This window comes from Eutrigla gurnardus, assembly GCF_963514095.1.
Source record: "Eutrigla gurnardus genome assembly, chromosome: 6".
Classification (NCBI taxonomy): domain Eukaryota; kingdom Metazoa; phylum Chordata; class Actinopteri; order Perciformes; family Triglidae; genus Eutrigla; species Eutrigla gurnardus.
This window is the reverse complement of record NC_139920.1, coordinates 18,431,222-18,449,189: the sequence shown is the minus strand read 5'-3', so window position 1 is coordinate 18,449,189 and position 17,968 is coordinate 18,431,222. Positions and strand designations below refer to the sequence as shown.

Below are 17,968 nucleotides of genomic sequence, written 5' to 3'. Positions count from 1 at the left end.
CTGCAAGCAAACCTAAATTATATTACAGCTTCTTTTGTTTTATGTTTAAAAAAAAAAAGAAGAAAAGCAGTGGTGCATTTAAAGAGTTCAACTTGGACTTTAGGCTATATCGGCATAGAAATAAATGTGCCACAACAAATGTTCTCAGAATTAGTCTACATGTGCTGCAATGCCAGAGTTCCCCTACATGTGTTTAACTTTCAAACCACAGCAAAGATGATGGAGCATCCTGTGTTTTGTGTAACCAACCAACCCAGTAACATGAATGTACTGTACATCCATTCCTTAATAATTAACACATTAATGTAGGTGCAGCCTGACAATATTTTCATGCTGAGCATTAATAATAATATAAAACCAAAAAAAAATGTCACCACAGTTTCAACTGTGCTCCACACTTCCATGCATTTCATTGTGCATACATATTGAGATTTGCATGTTACTCAAATCGTTAGAGTGGGCATTTCTTCTTAAAAGCGCTTTTCCTTTGAATGAAAAAAGCCCTGGAAGAACCGCTTTTTTTCTTCATGATTTCTCTTTTGTGTCTACACAGTTTAAGAGGATGCTGAACCGCGAGCTGACACAACTATCCGAGACAAGCCGGTCAGGGAATCAGGTGTCAGAGTTCATCGCCAACACCTTCCTCGGTGAGTTTTAAGGCCAGACACAAATAAATGAACGCACTCTCACGTTGTTGAAGGGAAGCTGTTTCTCTCACTTTTTATGGAACAATACACTCTGTTGCCTGTTTATTAGGACCAGTTAGCTTAACCTGATGCAGGCTCATACAACAACACTATAAAGACGTTGACATTAATAAAAGTTCAGATTTTTAGAACATTTTGATTTAACTGGCTGTAGTTTGTGGTGCTGTTGAATTGTGTTGCCGTATGCTGCAATGTGCTTCTAATATATAGTCTACTCCCATTGATACACAGCACACGGGGAGTCATCAAATTATCTTAAAGTTTTAATATATTACAACAAACACGTCTGTGGTGCTGCCCGGCTCTTCTAACAAAAAAAATGAGATTGCTTGGTTTCATCACCTGGTTTTATTGACTGTTCTGCTGTCAGTTGTATTATATGAGCATCACACCAAACTGTAGAGGTGTAGATCTTAGATAATCTTTAAAGGAATAGTTCTGTTTTATTTGAGCAAAGAAGAAACATGTTTCAAAAGGGACAGGAAAGAGAGAGCAGAAAGTAAACCAATGATGAGAGAAGACAGTAAAGTAAAGACAAGTAAAGACAAAATGAGGAGAGAAGGTTTTTAGAAAGATGATGAGATGGAAGAGGAAATTGAAAGGAAGTAAAGAAAAAAGAAGAAGATATTGAATAAATGAGGCTTAGTAAAACATAAAATACGGCAATTTATGAAAAAGGGAAGGGAAGAGGTTGCTTTTGAAGAAAAGGGAGTGAAGCAGGAGGATTTTAAAAGAAACAAAGAGAGAGTTTGTTTCTAAATGAGAGGAAGATGACTGTTTATGAATATGGGTCGATGAAGAAGGTGAGGATTTTTCCTTCCCTAAAAGAGAAGGAGGCGCGACGACAGACAGCATTCCCAAACACATTGTGTGGCGTCGTCATGGCAACAGGGTGCAATATTATTAGACGGCGTGTTGCATCAATAGGAGGCTCAGTCTTCAGCAGCCTTGCCGGCGGGATGGAGGTCCGGCCGTACGCAGATGGAGCTTTCTGTTGGTTGCCGTTTTGACATGAGTGCCTCGCCGTCAAGACCGACTGCGTTTAGAAATGAACACCATGGTTTTGGGTGTGAGGAAGAGGAGGCACTGTGAGAGAGGTGAGAGAGGCAAGGCAGCGTCTGGTGTGACGCTGTCACTCAGGTCGCTCTGCATCCTTATGGTGGCGTGTGCTTGTATCTGGGCTCAGATCTGGATACGATTCAAGCGATCGTTCCTGCTACGCTTAGAAAAGAGGATCCTATGTGGACGTGAGGTAAAGCAGGCTTTCTGCGATGTCAGAATGGCATCCTTGTTATCTTGGTTTGTATCAATACGGATGAGTCATTTCCAACATTATCGTGTCTGCTGGGACAGCACTTTTGTGTCAGCAAGTCGCACGGATATTACGTTGATACTGTCGGGGACCTCGTTTTGATCATTTCCATGTTTTTGCTTAAAGGATTACAAGCTGTGGGTTAGAAAATACATTTTCAACCTGTGGACCCGGTGAAGCCTTTTCAAAACCCACATCTGGGAAATCCTGAGACGTGCTTTGTCATCAAGTTCGAGACGATGTTGAGCTGCTGAGAAGCTGACAGGTTTTACCCATCATCCTTAGCTTTCTACTACTGGTGTTCTGTTCATGTCACCTTGTGCTCTGATAGTATCGCAATATACTGCAGGTGTACTTCATTGTGGGTGACCTTCCAACCATAGTCGATATACTTTATATACTGTCAAATAACATATTGCTTAGGTTTAAATCTATTCAATATCACATACTTTATATACTACGAGTGATGCAAGTCTGGTCACAGGTCTCTTAACACAGATTCCTACAGTGTTATGCTGCCTTGCAGATCAGTCCATGTTGTTGTCCATTGCTCCCCTGTTGGCTCAGCGAAGTCCAGTGACAGTTTGCTTACTACAAAACTCCGATCTGGTCTTGTACATCTAGTCAGATACATTTGGGTACCTACTGACTCTCTGTCAATCATCATTTCAGACACTGTAGTTCATTTATTTTTTCACTCTAGGTTTACAATCTTGCATGTCAAACCTTTCAAGTATTTTTTCACGTATTTGAGTTCAGTTTGCCCAAGTCTTTCATCTTGGATTGTGCTGTGAGCGCCTCCTTCACGGTCTTCAGTGCATGTTATCACTGGCAGTAATAAACAAGTCATCAACCCATATTATCATGATCACTTTCTCCTTCCTGTTTCTCTTAACGATCAGCTGGTTTCTGCACTCATGTAACATTTTGTTCTAATTCTGCCTGACTTTTTTAACCTAGATAGAGACTTTTCTAGCTTAAACACCAACTTTTCATCTCTGCCGGATTTCACCTTTTACGGTTATGCATTTCAATTGATCAGGTTAGCAGGAGGAGAGAATGTCTCCTCATATTCAACACCCATCATCTGACTCTATCCTTTTGCTACCGTGCCTTATATTTGTCAGAACTATCAACTTTGTTCTTAGGGCACACTTACAGCTTCCCTGAATGTTAGGGGGACACTACACATCAATCTGTGTCTAATCTATGTTAGTCAGTACCTGATCATCACTTGCTTCACCAGAAACATATATACTGAAATGTCAGTCTGTGTCTGCCGCTCTACAATTGTTTTGGTCACAAACTTCATCAGTTCAATCTCAGCACATCTCATTGGCTGTTGTCCATGCATTCAGGACATGCATTCATTTGTCTAGTCTACCGTTGTGACAGCACAAGATGAAGATGAACGTTTAACATTGAGAGTGCACTTTTCCATATATGTCGACAAGTTGTAATACCTCTTCAAAGACAGAAAGAGTTCAGACCAAGATTTTGTCTTCGCTGATAAGAAACTCAACCTTTTAAAATCGTTGTTCACTGATGCTGGGGAGGTGAGGCATTGTTTCGGTATTTGCTGGGAGGAGACAAAAGAGGAAAGAAGAATGTAACTATTAAATACGTTTTACTGTTACCTTCAGTAGGGTTACAGTATGGTTTATAACTCATGATATTCAATGTTTGCTAACAGCAGTCAGATCATATTTCCACAACGTGTGTGCGTGAAAACCTGCACACCTCCTACACGACTAGAAATTAAGTTAAATGTAAGAAGTAGTCATATGTTTTTAAACATTAACAGCATTTTAAGAACTACACATGGAGAGTAAAAGTGGATCAACAAAGGAAAGAAACTACTCAAAGACGATCATATGTATTCAACAGTATGCATCTATGTGTGTTTGTACACGTTGTAGAGAAACAACATGACGTGGAGATCCTGTCTCCACCTTCTAAGGAGAAGGAGAAGAAGAAGAGGCCCATGTCACAGATCAGCGGTGTGAAAAAGGCCAGTCCCGGTTTAGCACCCGCCTGCATCCCCCGCTTTGGAGTCAGCACACCACACGAGAGCCTGCTGGCCAAGGTGGGTGCACACACACACACACTGTCTCTAACACACACACACACACACACCCACACTGTGTCCTATAAGTGTTCTGTTTAACTTCTCCAGGAGGTTGAGGACATTGATCGTTGGGGTCTGGATATATTCAAGATAGCAGAATTTTCTGGAAATCGCCCTCTGACGGTGATCATGTACTCCATCTTCCAGGTAGGAGGATCCCTCAGTGCAACGTCCGTCTGTTTCTGGAATCATATAGGGATGTATATGTATAATTGTAGCAAAGAAATAAATGCCACTATGGCGTTTTCTGCTTCTATAGTGTGTATTATACTTTGGTTTAAGGAATAAGGTTGAAGGCAACTTCTCCAGGCCATTTGAATCCACAGCACATGAGAAAAACTGTAATTTGCGGTTGACGTGACTCTGATTCTCTCCTCTTCCTCCTCACCCCTCCAGGAGCGAGACCTTCTGAAAACCTTTAAGATCCCAAATGACACCTTTGTCACCTTAATGATGACCTTGGAGGACCACTACCGTGCAGACGTAGCTTATCACAACAACATCCATGCAGCTGACGTGGTGCAGTCCATCCATGTCCTCCTGTCCACCCCCGCTTTAGAGGTGAGCAGAGGAAGCTCGCTGTTATAGTTTATGGTTAAGTCACACAGTCCGTTACAATATTGTTTTAATTGATGTGTTTTCTCCTCTTTTCTTATTCCAGGCTGTGTTCACAGACCTGGAGGTCATGGCTGTTCTGTTTGCCAGTGCCATACATGATGTGGACCATCCAGGAGTCACCAACCAGTTCTTAATAAACACCAGTAGGTTCCTCTGTGTCTGTACACAACTACCACTACATCCTTCAGCTGCACCTGATGTGGGTTATTTGGCAGCATGGCACAGGATCTTATTGAGACAGGGCTACCTCGGCACTGATTCAAATGTTTGAAGTGTCCTGTTAAAGGGTTTTAACAATTTCACCCCACATCTCTGCAGGTTCAGAGCTGGCGCTGATGTACAACGATGCCTCGGTGCTGGAGAATCATCATCTCGCTGTGGGCTTCAAACTTCTGCAAGAGGACAACTGTGACATCTTTCAAAACCTCAGCAAGAAACAGAGAGACTCCCTCCGGAAGATGGTGATCGACATGGTGAGAATTCTGCACATTTTACTTGATATATCACTTTTTTGTCACTTTACAGTGTGGTTTATATTTTGTTCATGTTTCTGTAAAGTTTGTGTCCAGTCAAACTTTGTTCATCTGCCACAGCAGACACAGCCTACTTTGAAAAATGCTGCTGGCGAGATATAATCGTGTAGTTGATGTGTATTAAAACAGGCAGTTACTGCTTGCTTTTGCAGAAGTGAAATGACAAATAAACACAAACTGTCTTTCACCTCACACCATGAGTCTCCGCACGACAACCTGTATTATCATCTCCACATGTCCCGCATCATTCACCACTCACTTTTAAAAGCCTACATGACCAGTTGCCTTTAGAAATATACCGTAAACAAGGCCGCCACATTACACAGACCACGCTTAATGTGTTGAATCTCTTCATTAGGTGCTTGCCACAGATATGTCCAAACACATGAACTTCTTGGCGGACATGAAGACAATGGTGGAGACCAAGAAGGTGACCAGTCTAGGAGTCCTGCTGCTAGACAACTACTCTGACCGCATCCAGGTGAAAATAACATCAGAAAATACATACTAAATAATGTGTAGTACTCGTACATGATGCTTTATAAATACCAAACCACCTGTTTACTACTCTACAGTCATAATACAAGTAGCTGAACGTTGTGATTACGTATTTCACACATTATAAAGTATAGAACGATGAGCAGCATCTCTATTCACTTCTGTTCAGTCGATCTCAGACATTGGCAGCAGCACGTTTCCACACGATCCATCACACAACAAATAGCTGTTTGTTGTGTTCGAGCAGGGAGTTAGTGTGAAAGTGCTGCCACCTGCTGGATTTATAGTAGTCATTGCATCTGTATAGAGCTCAACTAGTCTACATTGTGTTGTGGTATGATCAGAAACAGGACAGGGTTAAAATATCTATATACAAAATACAAGGACTTATATTGCTCAAGTTATCCCCATCTGAGGCTCTCTTCTCCAGGTTCTGCAGAACATGGTCCACTGTGCCGACTTGAGCAACCCAACCAAACCACTGGAGCTTTACCGCCAGTGGACGGACCGCATCATGGTGGAGTTCTTCACCCAGGGAGACCGAGAGCGGGACAAAGGCATGGAGATCAGTCCCATGTGTGACAAACACAACGCCTCCATAGAGAAGAGCCAGGTAATGGCCACTGACACACAGGGAAGCAGGGAAATAGTGGGAATGTTATCATTATCTATTCAAGGACTTTAAGGTTATTTTTCCAGGTTAACTTCAGAGAACATAAAAGTAAAAAAAAAGGCAAAACGTTTGTTAATATAATGATTAAAAGTACACATTTTTATTTTTAATTCATTTAAATAACACATTTTCTCTTCCTTTGCTAATTTCTTACCAATGGTTTAAACATTGAGCAGATAGAAGTAAGCACATATAATCTTAATGTTAAATAGATTTAAAGATTGTTTTCTTTATTTAAGGTGCTACAATTTAGTTTGGTCTAACCAGCATGCTGTTAGTCATCTTTTGAGCTGTCACACTTGCTGCTGCAGGTTATCAGTGTTGGTTTGCTCCAGTGCAATGTTGCTTCTTGTCTGTTTATTTTTCATAATTATTAATATATATATATATATACATTTTTTATGGCTAGGTGGGATTTATTGACTACGTTGTGCACCCACTGTGGGAGACCTGGGCAGACTTGGTGCACCCTGACGCCCAGGACATCCTGGACACACTGGAGGACAATAGGGAGTGGTACCAGAGCATGATCCCCCGCAGCCCATCGCCCTCCAGCCCCGTGGAGCACCATGTGGAGGTGATGCCAGGAGGAGCAGCTTTGGGAGCAGGGGGGGGCATTCTTACAGGAGGAGGAGGAGCAGGAGGAGGGGACAAGTTCCAGTTTGAACTCACTCTAGAGGAAGAAGAGGAGGACGAGGAGGAGGACGAGGAGGACGAGGATGTGGAGTCTGAGCTGGAGAGCCCCCGAGAGGAGGACTCCCAGTCGGGTGGGGAGCAGCACCGAGACTCTTCCTCCCCCTCTTTGTCCCCCGACCCTCGCAGCAGCACCAGGTACCGCCCCCCCTCGCCTCACCCGTCTCGGAACCTGAATCACGCTACCATGTCGGTGCGGAGCCCCCACAGGACGCTGCTCTCCCTTGGACGGGAGGGTGCGGACAGGGACAGAGATCGGAGTCAGGAGGGCGATGGGGTGGCGTGCCTGCACATGGGCACGTAACAACCAGCACAACCTGCCCCACCTGAGAGACACGAGTGCTGGATATAGAGACGGAGGCAGGGCAGGCCTTTACCCACAAAGTCTGTAAAATCACTACAGTCCCTTTACACTGGAGACACCCGCTCTGGAGAACAGAGGGACATTTTGCCTCTATTTAATTTTATATTTTAACGAGAAGAATCATTTCAACCTCTCTTTGGGTGCCTGATGGACTTTTGTGTCTCGTCCTGCCTTGTTGTAGCTTCATTTCAGAGTGTCCCAGACAAAGACAGCTCATTTTAACTGGGAGGAAGAGTGGAGCCAAGGCACGACACTCTAACAAGGACAAAAGGTAAAGGAAGTCTTCCTCCAAAATAACTGTTGTGCCATTCAGACATGAGAATGAGGATCGCAGTGGTCTGACAGGGTCTTGAAATTATTTTTGCACCATAGTTTTAAGTTTTTAAGTTAGGATATGAAATTGCTGAGTCCGGTGGGAATAAGTGTGTATGATTTCTTTGTTTGAGAATGATGTGAGAGATGAATCTTTTTACCAAATACAGGATGTAGACGGGAGAAAATGGATGGACCTAATCCTCAGGGTATGAAGAGAAACACAAAACTAATGTAGCACGGATGTAGTGGGTACCCGACCCTCGACCCCAGACTGTCGTTCCTGTTTGATTTTACCTCCAAACCAGAGACATCTGACTTTTTTAACCTGCATGTCTCTGCATTTAACTAAAACCCTTTAATAGAACATTTGGCAACTAAAGCAATCAAATAATATATAATGAAACTAGCTTGTAGCAACGCAGTGGTTGAACACTGAAGAAGCCGAGGCTAACCTGTTGAAAATAGACCCACCTGAATAATTAGTTTGGGCTTCGTTTTTTTTTACCAGAGAGGATTATAAATGGTGTCATTGTTTTAGGATTTTTAACAGTTCTTTGTTGTTCATTTGCTGGTCTTGTCTGTTTGCTTGAAAAGCATTTTTTTATTTTTATTATCAGGGTGCCTCCAGTCCGCAGTAGCACTTTACCGCCTCAGCCCTTCAGCTCTTCTATTCAGTCACACAAAGGGCTTCGTCCACTGTAGGCCTACTGATCGCACACACACAGTGACGCACGTCTGGCTCCAGGTACCAGAAGGCAGAGCAGGAAACTCACCGATAATATATAACTGCAATGTTCTCTGAAATGATCTGTTCCTCTTGTCAGCCATTAATGACTGCAGCCTTTCTGAATATCAGAACCTATGACGTAAGAGTAACATTCAATTTGTTGTTATGCCTGATAAGCTTTGAGCTGGTCAGCAGATGTGTGTTTATTCTGTTATATTTGGTCAAACGTTTAAGGTCATCGCTGGTGTTATTAATCACAAATTCCATGAAAAAACAACCATCAATGTTTCGGTTCATCTCTCAATACTTCCCAGCTTCCATCCTCTGCCTCTCCAACGCCTCGTTCCTACAGACGACAGACATCTTTTAAAATGTGTCACAAAGATATTTATTATTATTTATTTACATTTTAAGAAGGGAATTGTAGTTCAAACGCGGCTCAGGAGTAAAATACTACGTTCTGCTGTGGATTAATACACATTTGTTGAGTTATTTATTCACAACAGCAGGGCAGCGTATGCAGAAGTGATCCAACTACAGTGCAAAGTTCATCATGAAGGAATATGTCTGTCAGTGACATCGTGGCTTACTGTGTTTTTAATATTTATTGTACAGCCACGGAGGTTTATGCTTCACAGAAAATACATTCAGTTCATTATCGGTTTTTATGTCTTTTCATGGAATTTGTTGAAAGTAAGGAAAATATAGAACATCACTACATTAGTCCTTTAATTGTGACATGTCATTATCTCCTCACCTACAGATTAATATGATGTGGACTAGAAAAGCTCTTCCTCGCTCAAACCTCAAGTGAATCTGAGCCTGATTGTTGCTGATTAAATTAACATTTCACACAAAAGTTGAACTGCAGCCACAGGTGAAAGACCAGCTTGTCGTTTCAAATGTAATTTCTTCTGTCTGGATGGGATAATTCCACATAAGTCACCGTGGTGTTGCTTTTCCTGCCCTGCCCATGGGTCCTGGTGTCGAGGTCAGCCGTTGCTGACAGAAGTGAACCCGATCAAAGGAAACAGATCAGTCTTATTAGAGAGATAGTGCTTGACTGGGAGAACTGTGTGCCACACGTGTTGAAAACACACACCTGCCAGCCTACACTGCTGTACATTTTTACACTAGAGATTTTAACCTGATGATTGTATCAAAGTCGTTGACTTTATAGTGTTAGTTTTTACGAATGATACTTGTTTCCAGTATTTACAGCAGACAGTTTATTAGTGCAGCCCTTTCCTAATCAGATAGCTGCGACGTGAGGATGTGTGTAGTTTCAGGAGTCCATGTTCAGTCCAGTGCCGTGTTTGTTCGCCATCACTGAGGTAGAAAGACCAGGAAGCAAACAAGCACTACACAAAGATACAACGCTCTTCCTCATCAGGCAATCGTACAACAACGCTAGTCTAACAGTATTCCATTAACTCTGCTAGTGAGCTTTACTGATCAGCCTTATATGTGATACATGTGATAGGAGTGGTAGGAGCCTCGCGTCAACGGGACCATTATGCTGGTTTTAACATGCCGAGCCTCAGAGCACCGTTTCATCTTAAAGCAAGGAAAAATGCTGGGCTTTAAAAAGAAAATGTGGATGTCAAGGAATCAGAAGACATAGAAATGATACATTTCTCACGCCAGGAGCAATATTCTGCTTCAGACCTCATGTATTCTCAGTGTGTTTGCTGTTTAAACAATCATATGAGGAATTAAGCAACATGTTTGCTGATTCCGCACTTGACTTAACATCCAGCGTCCAAATCCCTGACAAACCCACAATAAAAACTTCATCATCAGCAGCGGAGCATGTGGATCAAATGCTCTGGGTGTTGACAGACCTCATCTACAGCATCTCAACGGCACAAAGTTTAGACTTGCACACCAGAAATGTCAGAAAACATTGTTTTTTGTAAAAATGAAAATTGCTTTTTGATAAGATAAGATTTAAATTTGAAAAGTGAATGTGAATCATTCATCTCAGCTGAATGTAGTGTCCAGCTCTGTGGTCGGAGGCGTTTCATCGGCATGTTAGAACACAGCAGTGTGGCTCTTTTCAGGAAGACTCCGGTGCCATACAGTGTTAAATGTGTTGACGAGCAGCGTCGCTGCTCTCTCTCCGTTATTGTGTCACGCTGATACTGCCATCATTAACGTTCACACCGTCCGTTTCCTCAGCCTCTGTGTCGTGCAACTTCTATAAAAAAAAAAAGATATTTATTCTTCAAACGTGTCTGTGGAGACAAAATACTGTAACAGAGCGTTCGAGTTTATGTTCTGGAGCCTAAAAATCAAGTGTACTTTTGAAAGTATGAATCTGCCACTCCAATGATTTCGTCAAAGAAAATGACTATTTTTGTTTGTCATTCTAAGCCAAAAGACTCTCGGAGTTCAGGGTGTTTTAAGTGGAAAATGCCAATAAATAATATGGAAATTGATCAGACTGGTGGTTTTTATTATTCTTCAGGAAATAATGTCAGTCAAGAACTTCAGTACATGAAAGACAGATTTATTCCACTTTTATCTGACCTCAAAGAGGCACATTAAAAAAAACACAGTGTGATCACATGCTATAAAGACTAGACACGTTAGTAGGATTTTGATTATGTTGTTTTTGTCGTTACATGGAGAATGTTATGATTTTATGTTTTCACACATGTTGAAGTTCTTATTGTTGTGTTCAGCAGACGCTTCTGTTCAGTCTGACCGGAGCTCCAGTACAGACCGGAGGCTTCACCCCCTGAAGACAGACAGACAGACAGACAGACAGACAGACAGACAGACAGACAGACAGACACGTTACATCCCAGTACACAAACCTGATACTCACAATGTGTCATCACTAAATCTGTATTCTAGCGGTGAAACACTGTCAATCAATCCATATTCTGTAATTAAGTAATCATTATTTTTTAAGTTTTTACTTTGTCCAAAGAACTTCACGTGTATTTCTACCAGCATCGATACCTCATATATCCCAACGTAGAGTCAAACGGGACAATATCAAAAAATAAAAAAGCAAGTACTCGCCTTGTAGAGCTGACAGACTAAGCGGAAGAGGGATGACATCGCCTTGTCCTCGTTTTCTTCCGTGTATTCCTGAAACACAGAGACAGTCTCACATTTAGTCCTCGTCACACGTGGAGTGTAATGCCAACATGTCCATGATGAATATGAGAATTGTTTTAGATAATTATTTGACCTTCTCATATCATCGACATTTAGTTTTAGATATTTTGACCATCTTCATAATTACAATTTAAATCTACGGTTAACAGAGCTATGCAAACAAAACACACAAAATTATCTTTTATAAAATTCAGTGGGATGGGGGAAAAATTGGCTTATTAATTCATTTTTTTTTTTTTTTACTCTGGTGGAGTCGATACAATTTGAATATCTGCAAACAGGGTACATAAAAAGGGAACCCTCATGTCAGTCAGAAACATATTCTGTGCATAAGCTTTTTAATGACTTTACGTCACTGTTAATTAGTGCGGAGTGTTTTACCCCGTTGAAGGTGACCCAGGGGACGTGTGTGTGCGCGGGGTTCAGGGCTCTGGTCATGACGGCGTTGGCGTGCATCAGCTGGCGTCCCAGACCTCCCTTCATACAGGAGTCGACCTTGGACCAGGAGGTGGAGGGAGCGTACAGCTGGAGGCACTGAGACAACGGAGCAGCAGCAACGACACACATCCATAACTTCACGACAGTCTTTAGGGATCTTACACAGGTTTAAATACAGGTAACTCTAAATTTAAAATCCTGTAGGGAGGCAAAGGAGCTAAAAGGAAAGCTTTTGTTCAACACTTTCAGTGAATCAGCTTCTGTGTGACTCATCAAAGTCAAAGCTTTTACTTTTAACACTAGAAATGTAGAGGTTTGATTTTGCAGAGCTACTTTCTCATCAAACAAAGCCACGGCAATTCTTGTACAGTAGGTTGCTTATACAACATAGCTGGTGTGTTTCCCTTTGTTTTCACTTACAAATAATTTGGTTTGGATCTGAATATTATTGTCTGACCATCGGACTGCCTGTGCATGTAAGGGGGGGAAACGCCTCGGTTTGTTCTGTAGACACTCACAGGTCCGGCAGCGTTGAGAACGTCTGCAGACGACTCCATGCAGTGGATGATTTGAAATGCTGCGTGTCCCGTTAAATGGATGACACAGGCCTGAGGAACAGATCAGTCAACCTAAAGTCATCATGTTGTATTGATACAAATGTGCCAGAGCTACAGCGCGGGTGATGAAACAGTCGAACCTCGATCATGTTTCCTCTGCATTCAGGCTCTCCGTGCTGACAGGTGAAGGGAGAATTTGGCGATGGAATCTCCTACAAGAGCGTCAAAGTGTCAAATACCTGCATACATACATACTGTAGAAATACACAAATACATGACAAGGATGTACCTTAGCGTTCCCATAGGGGACCAAAGTGACGGTCATGATGTCCTGCAGCATTGTCCAGGTGGGGAAGAGCTGCTGGGTGATGAAGACTCTGCATGCCGGACACAAACTCTCGTAGTAGAGAGTGACGGCTACCGGAGGAACGGCTTGGTTTAGTCTGGTAGCGTTCACCTCCATACACTGTTTCTGAACCTACACAAGGAAAGAAATCAACTGACGTGTTCAAATACAACTTTAGAAAAGAGATACAGGTTGTTGAATGAACTCTGTTTGCTTAAAGGCTTCACATTTGATGACAACAACATGTCCTTTAAAACAATGCAAATTATTCAAGAAAGCAAAGAGTAAACAAAAACAAATTTTGTGAAATCCTGATACAGAGGGGAAATAATAATTATTGTAACGTGACGTTGAAAGTCAAACAAAATGCTTGTTTCACTCAACTTTAAACTGATTAAGGGATGTGGTTGATTTTACCCAGAGCTGCTCTGCTGGTCACATGAAGATCCACTGGTGTTCAATTTCTGAAGCATGACTCTCATTTAAACACAGACCGGGGTTTTTCCATGTTTGGGACAGTGACGCTCAATTATAATATGAATATTATGGAATTCATTATTTATATATTAGTAGAGAATGTACTCTTTCCTCATACATAAAGAAAAAGGCAGGTTTAGATAGTGACATTATAAGCACCTGAAATTACTTTAATATTGTCACTCAAATAAAACTTAAAATAAAAACAACAACAAAATAATAATTTTAGTAATATTTCAGTATTGAGCTGATTTTCCCTCTTTTGCAAGTGAATACATCAGAACAAAACACTTTGTTTCTAAACAGATTAACAACTATGATAAAAATGAGTGAAGTACTTACTCACATTATTGTCTAATAATAATATTTATCATAATAATAATATCTCTGTTGACACTTTGTGTGAACAATTAAGCTATTCTTCTGCGATCCCACGTGGTAAAGCTTGAAAATAGACACCACTCAATAGATTCCAGCGTGTTTATTGTACTCACATTGCATGCTATCGCTATCTCCAGGGAGCGACACCACTGAGACGGCGGGTAACGGCAGGCCGGTTTCGGGTGAGACTTCCCGAGACTCCTCCGGGCGACACAGAGGAGCAACAACACGCATGCCAGTCCTGACAACTTCATACTTGATAGCAGGAGTCCGCACGGCCACCGATGAGAGATGACTATAAACTGCTCTTCCAAGTTGCCCTATCATCGACTGATTGACGGCAGATGCGATTGGTGATTGCTGCTGCCTTCAAGGACCCTCGGACAAATCTTATACTTCTGGTTCCGTGAATAGGAGAAGCGCGAAATGATCATATCCAGAGTTATTGGAGCAGTTTAGTCGTTGAGAATGATTTCTTTGTTTGAGTGGCATATATGCTTTTTGATGCACAAGAAAGAAAACAAGAAATGATTACTGTGTGGCAAAGACGATGAAGCCTTCATATAAAGGCATGCTGGTGTGCTTATGGCCATTTGTCTCCCTCTAGTGGTTACAAGCGAGTGGACACTGGTTTCAACTTCACCTAGGATTTTTCTATTATGTCAACAGGTCCATTTTTATTGTACAAAGAAGCGAAATTAAGTTTTTTTTTTGAGAATTTGAAATGCTGTCAATGTGCTTGAATGAGATATTTAAAAATATCCCCCAAAAACTAACAACATTTTAAAAAACAGTACGATTGAGCTCTAAATAACAGCAAATGGACAGTTTGTGACGTTTCACGGACTCCGGCGGTGGCGGCCGGGAGGACGAGATGGACATGGAACAAAAACATGGCGGCCGGCAGCCCCAAAATGGCGTTGGGGGGGAGCTGCCAAGAAGAATGGTGATAGACAGCTCATCCGTTTCAACGGCTGTCAACAAAATGAATTGTTCAGACATGCCAAATTGTGGAGATTCAGTTGTGTGACCGGGAAGTTGCCTTTCATAGATGAAATGTTCTGTTAACAACAAACTGCATGGAAATAATGGATTGTTCACCTGTCAGCCATGTTCACTCGTTAACTAGGCTACATAGTGGAGGAGGGACACCCAGGGACACCAAGACCCTTACCTGAACCGCCCGACTGTGTAATGATGTTTTTTAAGCACATTGAAGAGGTTCCTCTAAAGGTAAAGACTCGTCCTTTTAACTCTAATGTGTATGGTGATGATTGTATGTGATCAGGGCCTCCAAGCTGAGTTAGAAGACCCTGGACCAGGAGCAGGAGAAGGTAGTCCTTGAAGAAAAGGTCACTGCCAACCAGGAATCACCAGCAGACAATACGGACAACAAGGTAGAGAGAGACAAGCTCCTCAGAAAGAAGTTTTATATATATTTTAAAAAAAAATGCATTTAGTTGCTATTATGTTGGTTTACGTGTTTTTGTTTACGGTTACAAAACAACTGTTACCATAGCAACTGTTATGAAAAAATAAATAAATAAAATTAAAAATCAGAGTAACCATAACCATGGCAACCGTTACCATAGCAACCGTAAACAAAAACACCTAAACCAAAACTATAGCAACTAAATGCGTTTTTTTTAGCGGTTGCCATGGTAAACGTAACCATGGCAATAAATAAAATCATCAGGTTATCAAATAACACACACAACAATTCATGAAACCATCATCTCAGATTTATTTGGGGATCTTAAAGTGCATACATGAACAGTGATGTTCTGAAGTGGGTCAGGTTTTACACCAACTAAAATATTTGACGTTTTCCTCATATGACTCCTGAATGAAACACAAGCTATATATATATATATTTTTTTTTTTAAAGCATAATGTTTTGCATAATCAATACATGAATTAAGCATTTGCACTAACAATATTTTCTCACAGCAATATGAACAAAGGGCAGCTAAACTTGAAATTAAAGTAGAAAAACAAGTCCATACAGCAATAATGAAAAAAAAAAAAAAAATCAGAGTTTCAGAAACATCAAGTACTCTATCTAGTCCCTAGATTTTAAACATTTGAAAAAGTTGATATATAATGATTGTCCAATCTAACACAGTGAGATGGAAAACAAACCTATCTCCTAAAATGTCCTGTTTGCGATACAAATGTTAGATTCTGCCGTGTTTGTGAAATAAAGTTAGCTGAGCAGAGCTGTGTGAATGTAAATGTAAAATCAGTTACCAACCTACCTCCTTCATCTTAACCCTCCCCATAACAACACCTAACCCACCACGACATACCTTAACCTGTCTCCAATGCCTTCCACATACCAAACCCACCTGTACCTCTTCTATACTTATAGTACAAAATCAGTTCCTTTACTCAACCATAATCTTGTACTTCAATACAACCGTTTCTGTGTAACAAACTCTTCGTCACATTTGCAAAAACACAAACTTGTACAGCAAATGGCTTTTGAACATTTAGTGCAAATACTTTTTTAATTCATCATTTCAACAATATCCATGCCAGGCCAAATATTATTGTTAAACCAAGTACATTTACTTCAATAAGGTCTGGGAGGGAAATCATGGTTGTGATGCATGTAATAAATAAAGCAAATATTCATTTTTGATTTGGGACGAGTTGCGAAACCAATATTCTCCAGAATCGTCCCATCTTTCACACCAATACCCTCTGCTTCTCTACACAAGTGGCTTCATGCCTCACTGCTGAACATTGGTGATTGATTTGGCGATTGATTATAATCAAGTAGGAATATTTCATGTGGCACTGATCGCATCCAATATGAACGTCATTGTGGAGGAGGAAAGACAAAATAAATTCACCCCTTCTAGGAATGAAACCATCACCGTTTCATTGCACCAGCACTTTGACAAACAAGGTTGTCTTCTTCTTTTTTAACCATACACCATTAAGGCTCATTTGATATTTCCGACACAGATCCATTATATCTTGCAAAAAAAATAAAAAATCAACAAAGTTTAATGAGTAACAGGGAGGGGGGAGAGTCTCATTGATTTTAAATCTCCCCGGTGGGAGGTTTTATGGACCATGGGCTAGCTCACTGTACAATATAATAAAAATAATAATTAAACGGCAATCACTTATTTTTCATTTACGATGATGGAAGGCTTACCAAGATTTACACGTACCTGGGTACCTATTCAGACTACTTTTAAAGGTAAAACGTCAATCCGCTTGTAACATAACAATATTCTTTTATAGCTGTGTAGAATTCTATTAATATACATCAGCAAACGTGCGCTTGAAATCGTTGATAAAACATTAGGTAATAATAGGTTACGAAGAATTAGTTGGACAAAACTACTTCACATGATTACGGCTGAAAGTAAATCATGACACATTTCGTGAGATGAGATGCCAGTTATTCTCCTACAAAATATGAATCATTTTGAAATGTGTTTTTATCTCTTTTCTATTTCAATGACAATGGAGAAATACAAAAAAAATCCACACACAATAACAAAAAATATGTCTGACTTTACGGAACTAAATACTTCTAAGTATCAGTAAAGAGACGGAGAAACACAAGTTGAAGACTCATATCGATGCTTCGTCAGTGCTACAACATATCAATCTCATCAGCAATGTGTCCATATTTAGCACCGCCACCTGATTCATAACAGGGTGGACGTCCATGAAGACAGTCATCGTGTCTTCACACCACATGAGACACTTGTGTGCAAATACTATGCTTTAAATGGAAACCCCGCTGAGCAGTGCCGTCGACTATGTCGTGTGTTCGTGAACACCTTCTCTGCATTCCTGCTACAAAACTAACTGCGATATGCAAAGATTATTTTCTTAGAATTCATACTACTAAATACATTTACATTTCTAATCTGGACTTGAATTAACAGCGTTAATTAAATCTATCCAGTGTGCAAAATGTGAAAAAGGGACAGATGTCCCGAATGACCGGAACGATGCCCGTGTTTTGCTTTCACATGCCAGATGTGCATCCATCCACGTTTACTGTATGAAAAATCATCTGACCAACCATCTGATGGCCGCA

General features: G+C 41.0%; 2 protein-coding genes across 9 annotated transcripts in view; one reads left to right on the top strand and one right to left on the bottom strand.

Annotated features, from left to right (window-relative positions):
- The window catches only part of LOC311015311 (3',5'-cyclic-AMP phosphodiesterase 4C-like), an 82,140-nt gene extending 71,163 nt beyond the window's left edge, over positions 1 to 10,977 (top strand). For 5 of the 8 annotated variants that reach the window (XM_084012442.1, XM_084012443.1, XM_084012446.1 and 2 more), the window contains 9 exons: positions 554 to 647; positions 3,939 to 4,105; positions 4,196 to 4,294; positions 4,544 to 4,708; positions 4,809 to 4,908; positions 5,084 to 5,238; positions 5,657 to 5,779; positions 6,227 to 6,409; positions 6,879 to 10,976. In XM_084012442.1, coding sequence (XP_083868568.1) covers positions 554 to 647; positions 3,939 to 4,105; positions 4,196 to 4,294; positions 4,544 to 4,708; positions 4,809 to 4,908; positions 5,084 to 5,238; positions 5,657 to 5,779; positions 6,227 to 6,409; positions 6,879 to 7,466 — 1,674 coding nt within the window. In that variant the 3' untranslated portion in view covers positions 7,467 to 10,976. Of the gene's footprint in view, positions 1 to 553; positions 648 to 3,938; positions 4,106 to 4,195; positions 4,295 to 4,543; positions 4,709 to 4,808; positions 4,909 to 5,083; positions 5,239 to 5,656; positions 5,780 to 6,226; positions 6,410 to 6,878 lie in introns of all 8 variants that reach the window. The other 3 variants (XM_084012448.1, XM_084012447.1, XM_084012441.1) reach the window with 2 other exon arrangements.
- ifi30b (IFI30 lysosomal thiol reductase b) lies at positions 10,533 to 14,391 on the bottom strand. Its single transcript, XM_084012484.1, has 7 exons — positions 14,013 to 14,391; positions 12,985 to 13,173; positions 12,836 to 12,907; positions 12,657 to 12,746; positions 12,082 to 12,234; positions 11,602 to 11,670; positions 10,533 to 11,311 (listed from the first exon to the last, which is right to left on the bottom strand). The coding sequence occupies exons 1-7, from the start codon at positions 14,151 to 14,153 to the stop codon at positions 11,252 to 11,254; spliced, it is 774 nt and encodes a 257-aa protein (XP_083868610.1). The 5' UTR covers positions 14,154 to 14,391; the 3' UTR covers positions 10,533 to 11,251.
- Positions 14,392 to 17,968: the final 3,577 nt, after the last annotated feature.

What these genes read in the sequence shown, in the direction of transcription:
- ifi30b (XM_084012484.1), bottom strand. Translation starts at nt 14,153, where the DNA reads ATGAAGTTGTCAGGACTGGCATGCGTGTTGTTGCTCCTCTGTGTCGCC. An exon ending in AGATAGCGATAGCATGCAAT is followed by an intron (nt 13,174 to 14,012) that starts GTGAGTACAATA and finishes TTCCTTGTGTAG; the next exon opens with GTTCAGAAACAGTGTATGGA. An exon ending in TCCCCTATGGGAACGCTAAG is followed by an intron (nt 12,908 to 12,984) that starts GTACATCCTTGT and finishes ACGCTCTTGTAG; the next exon opens with GAGATTCCATCGCCAAATTC.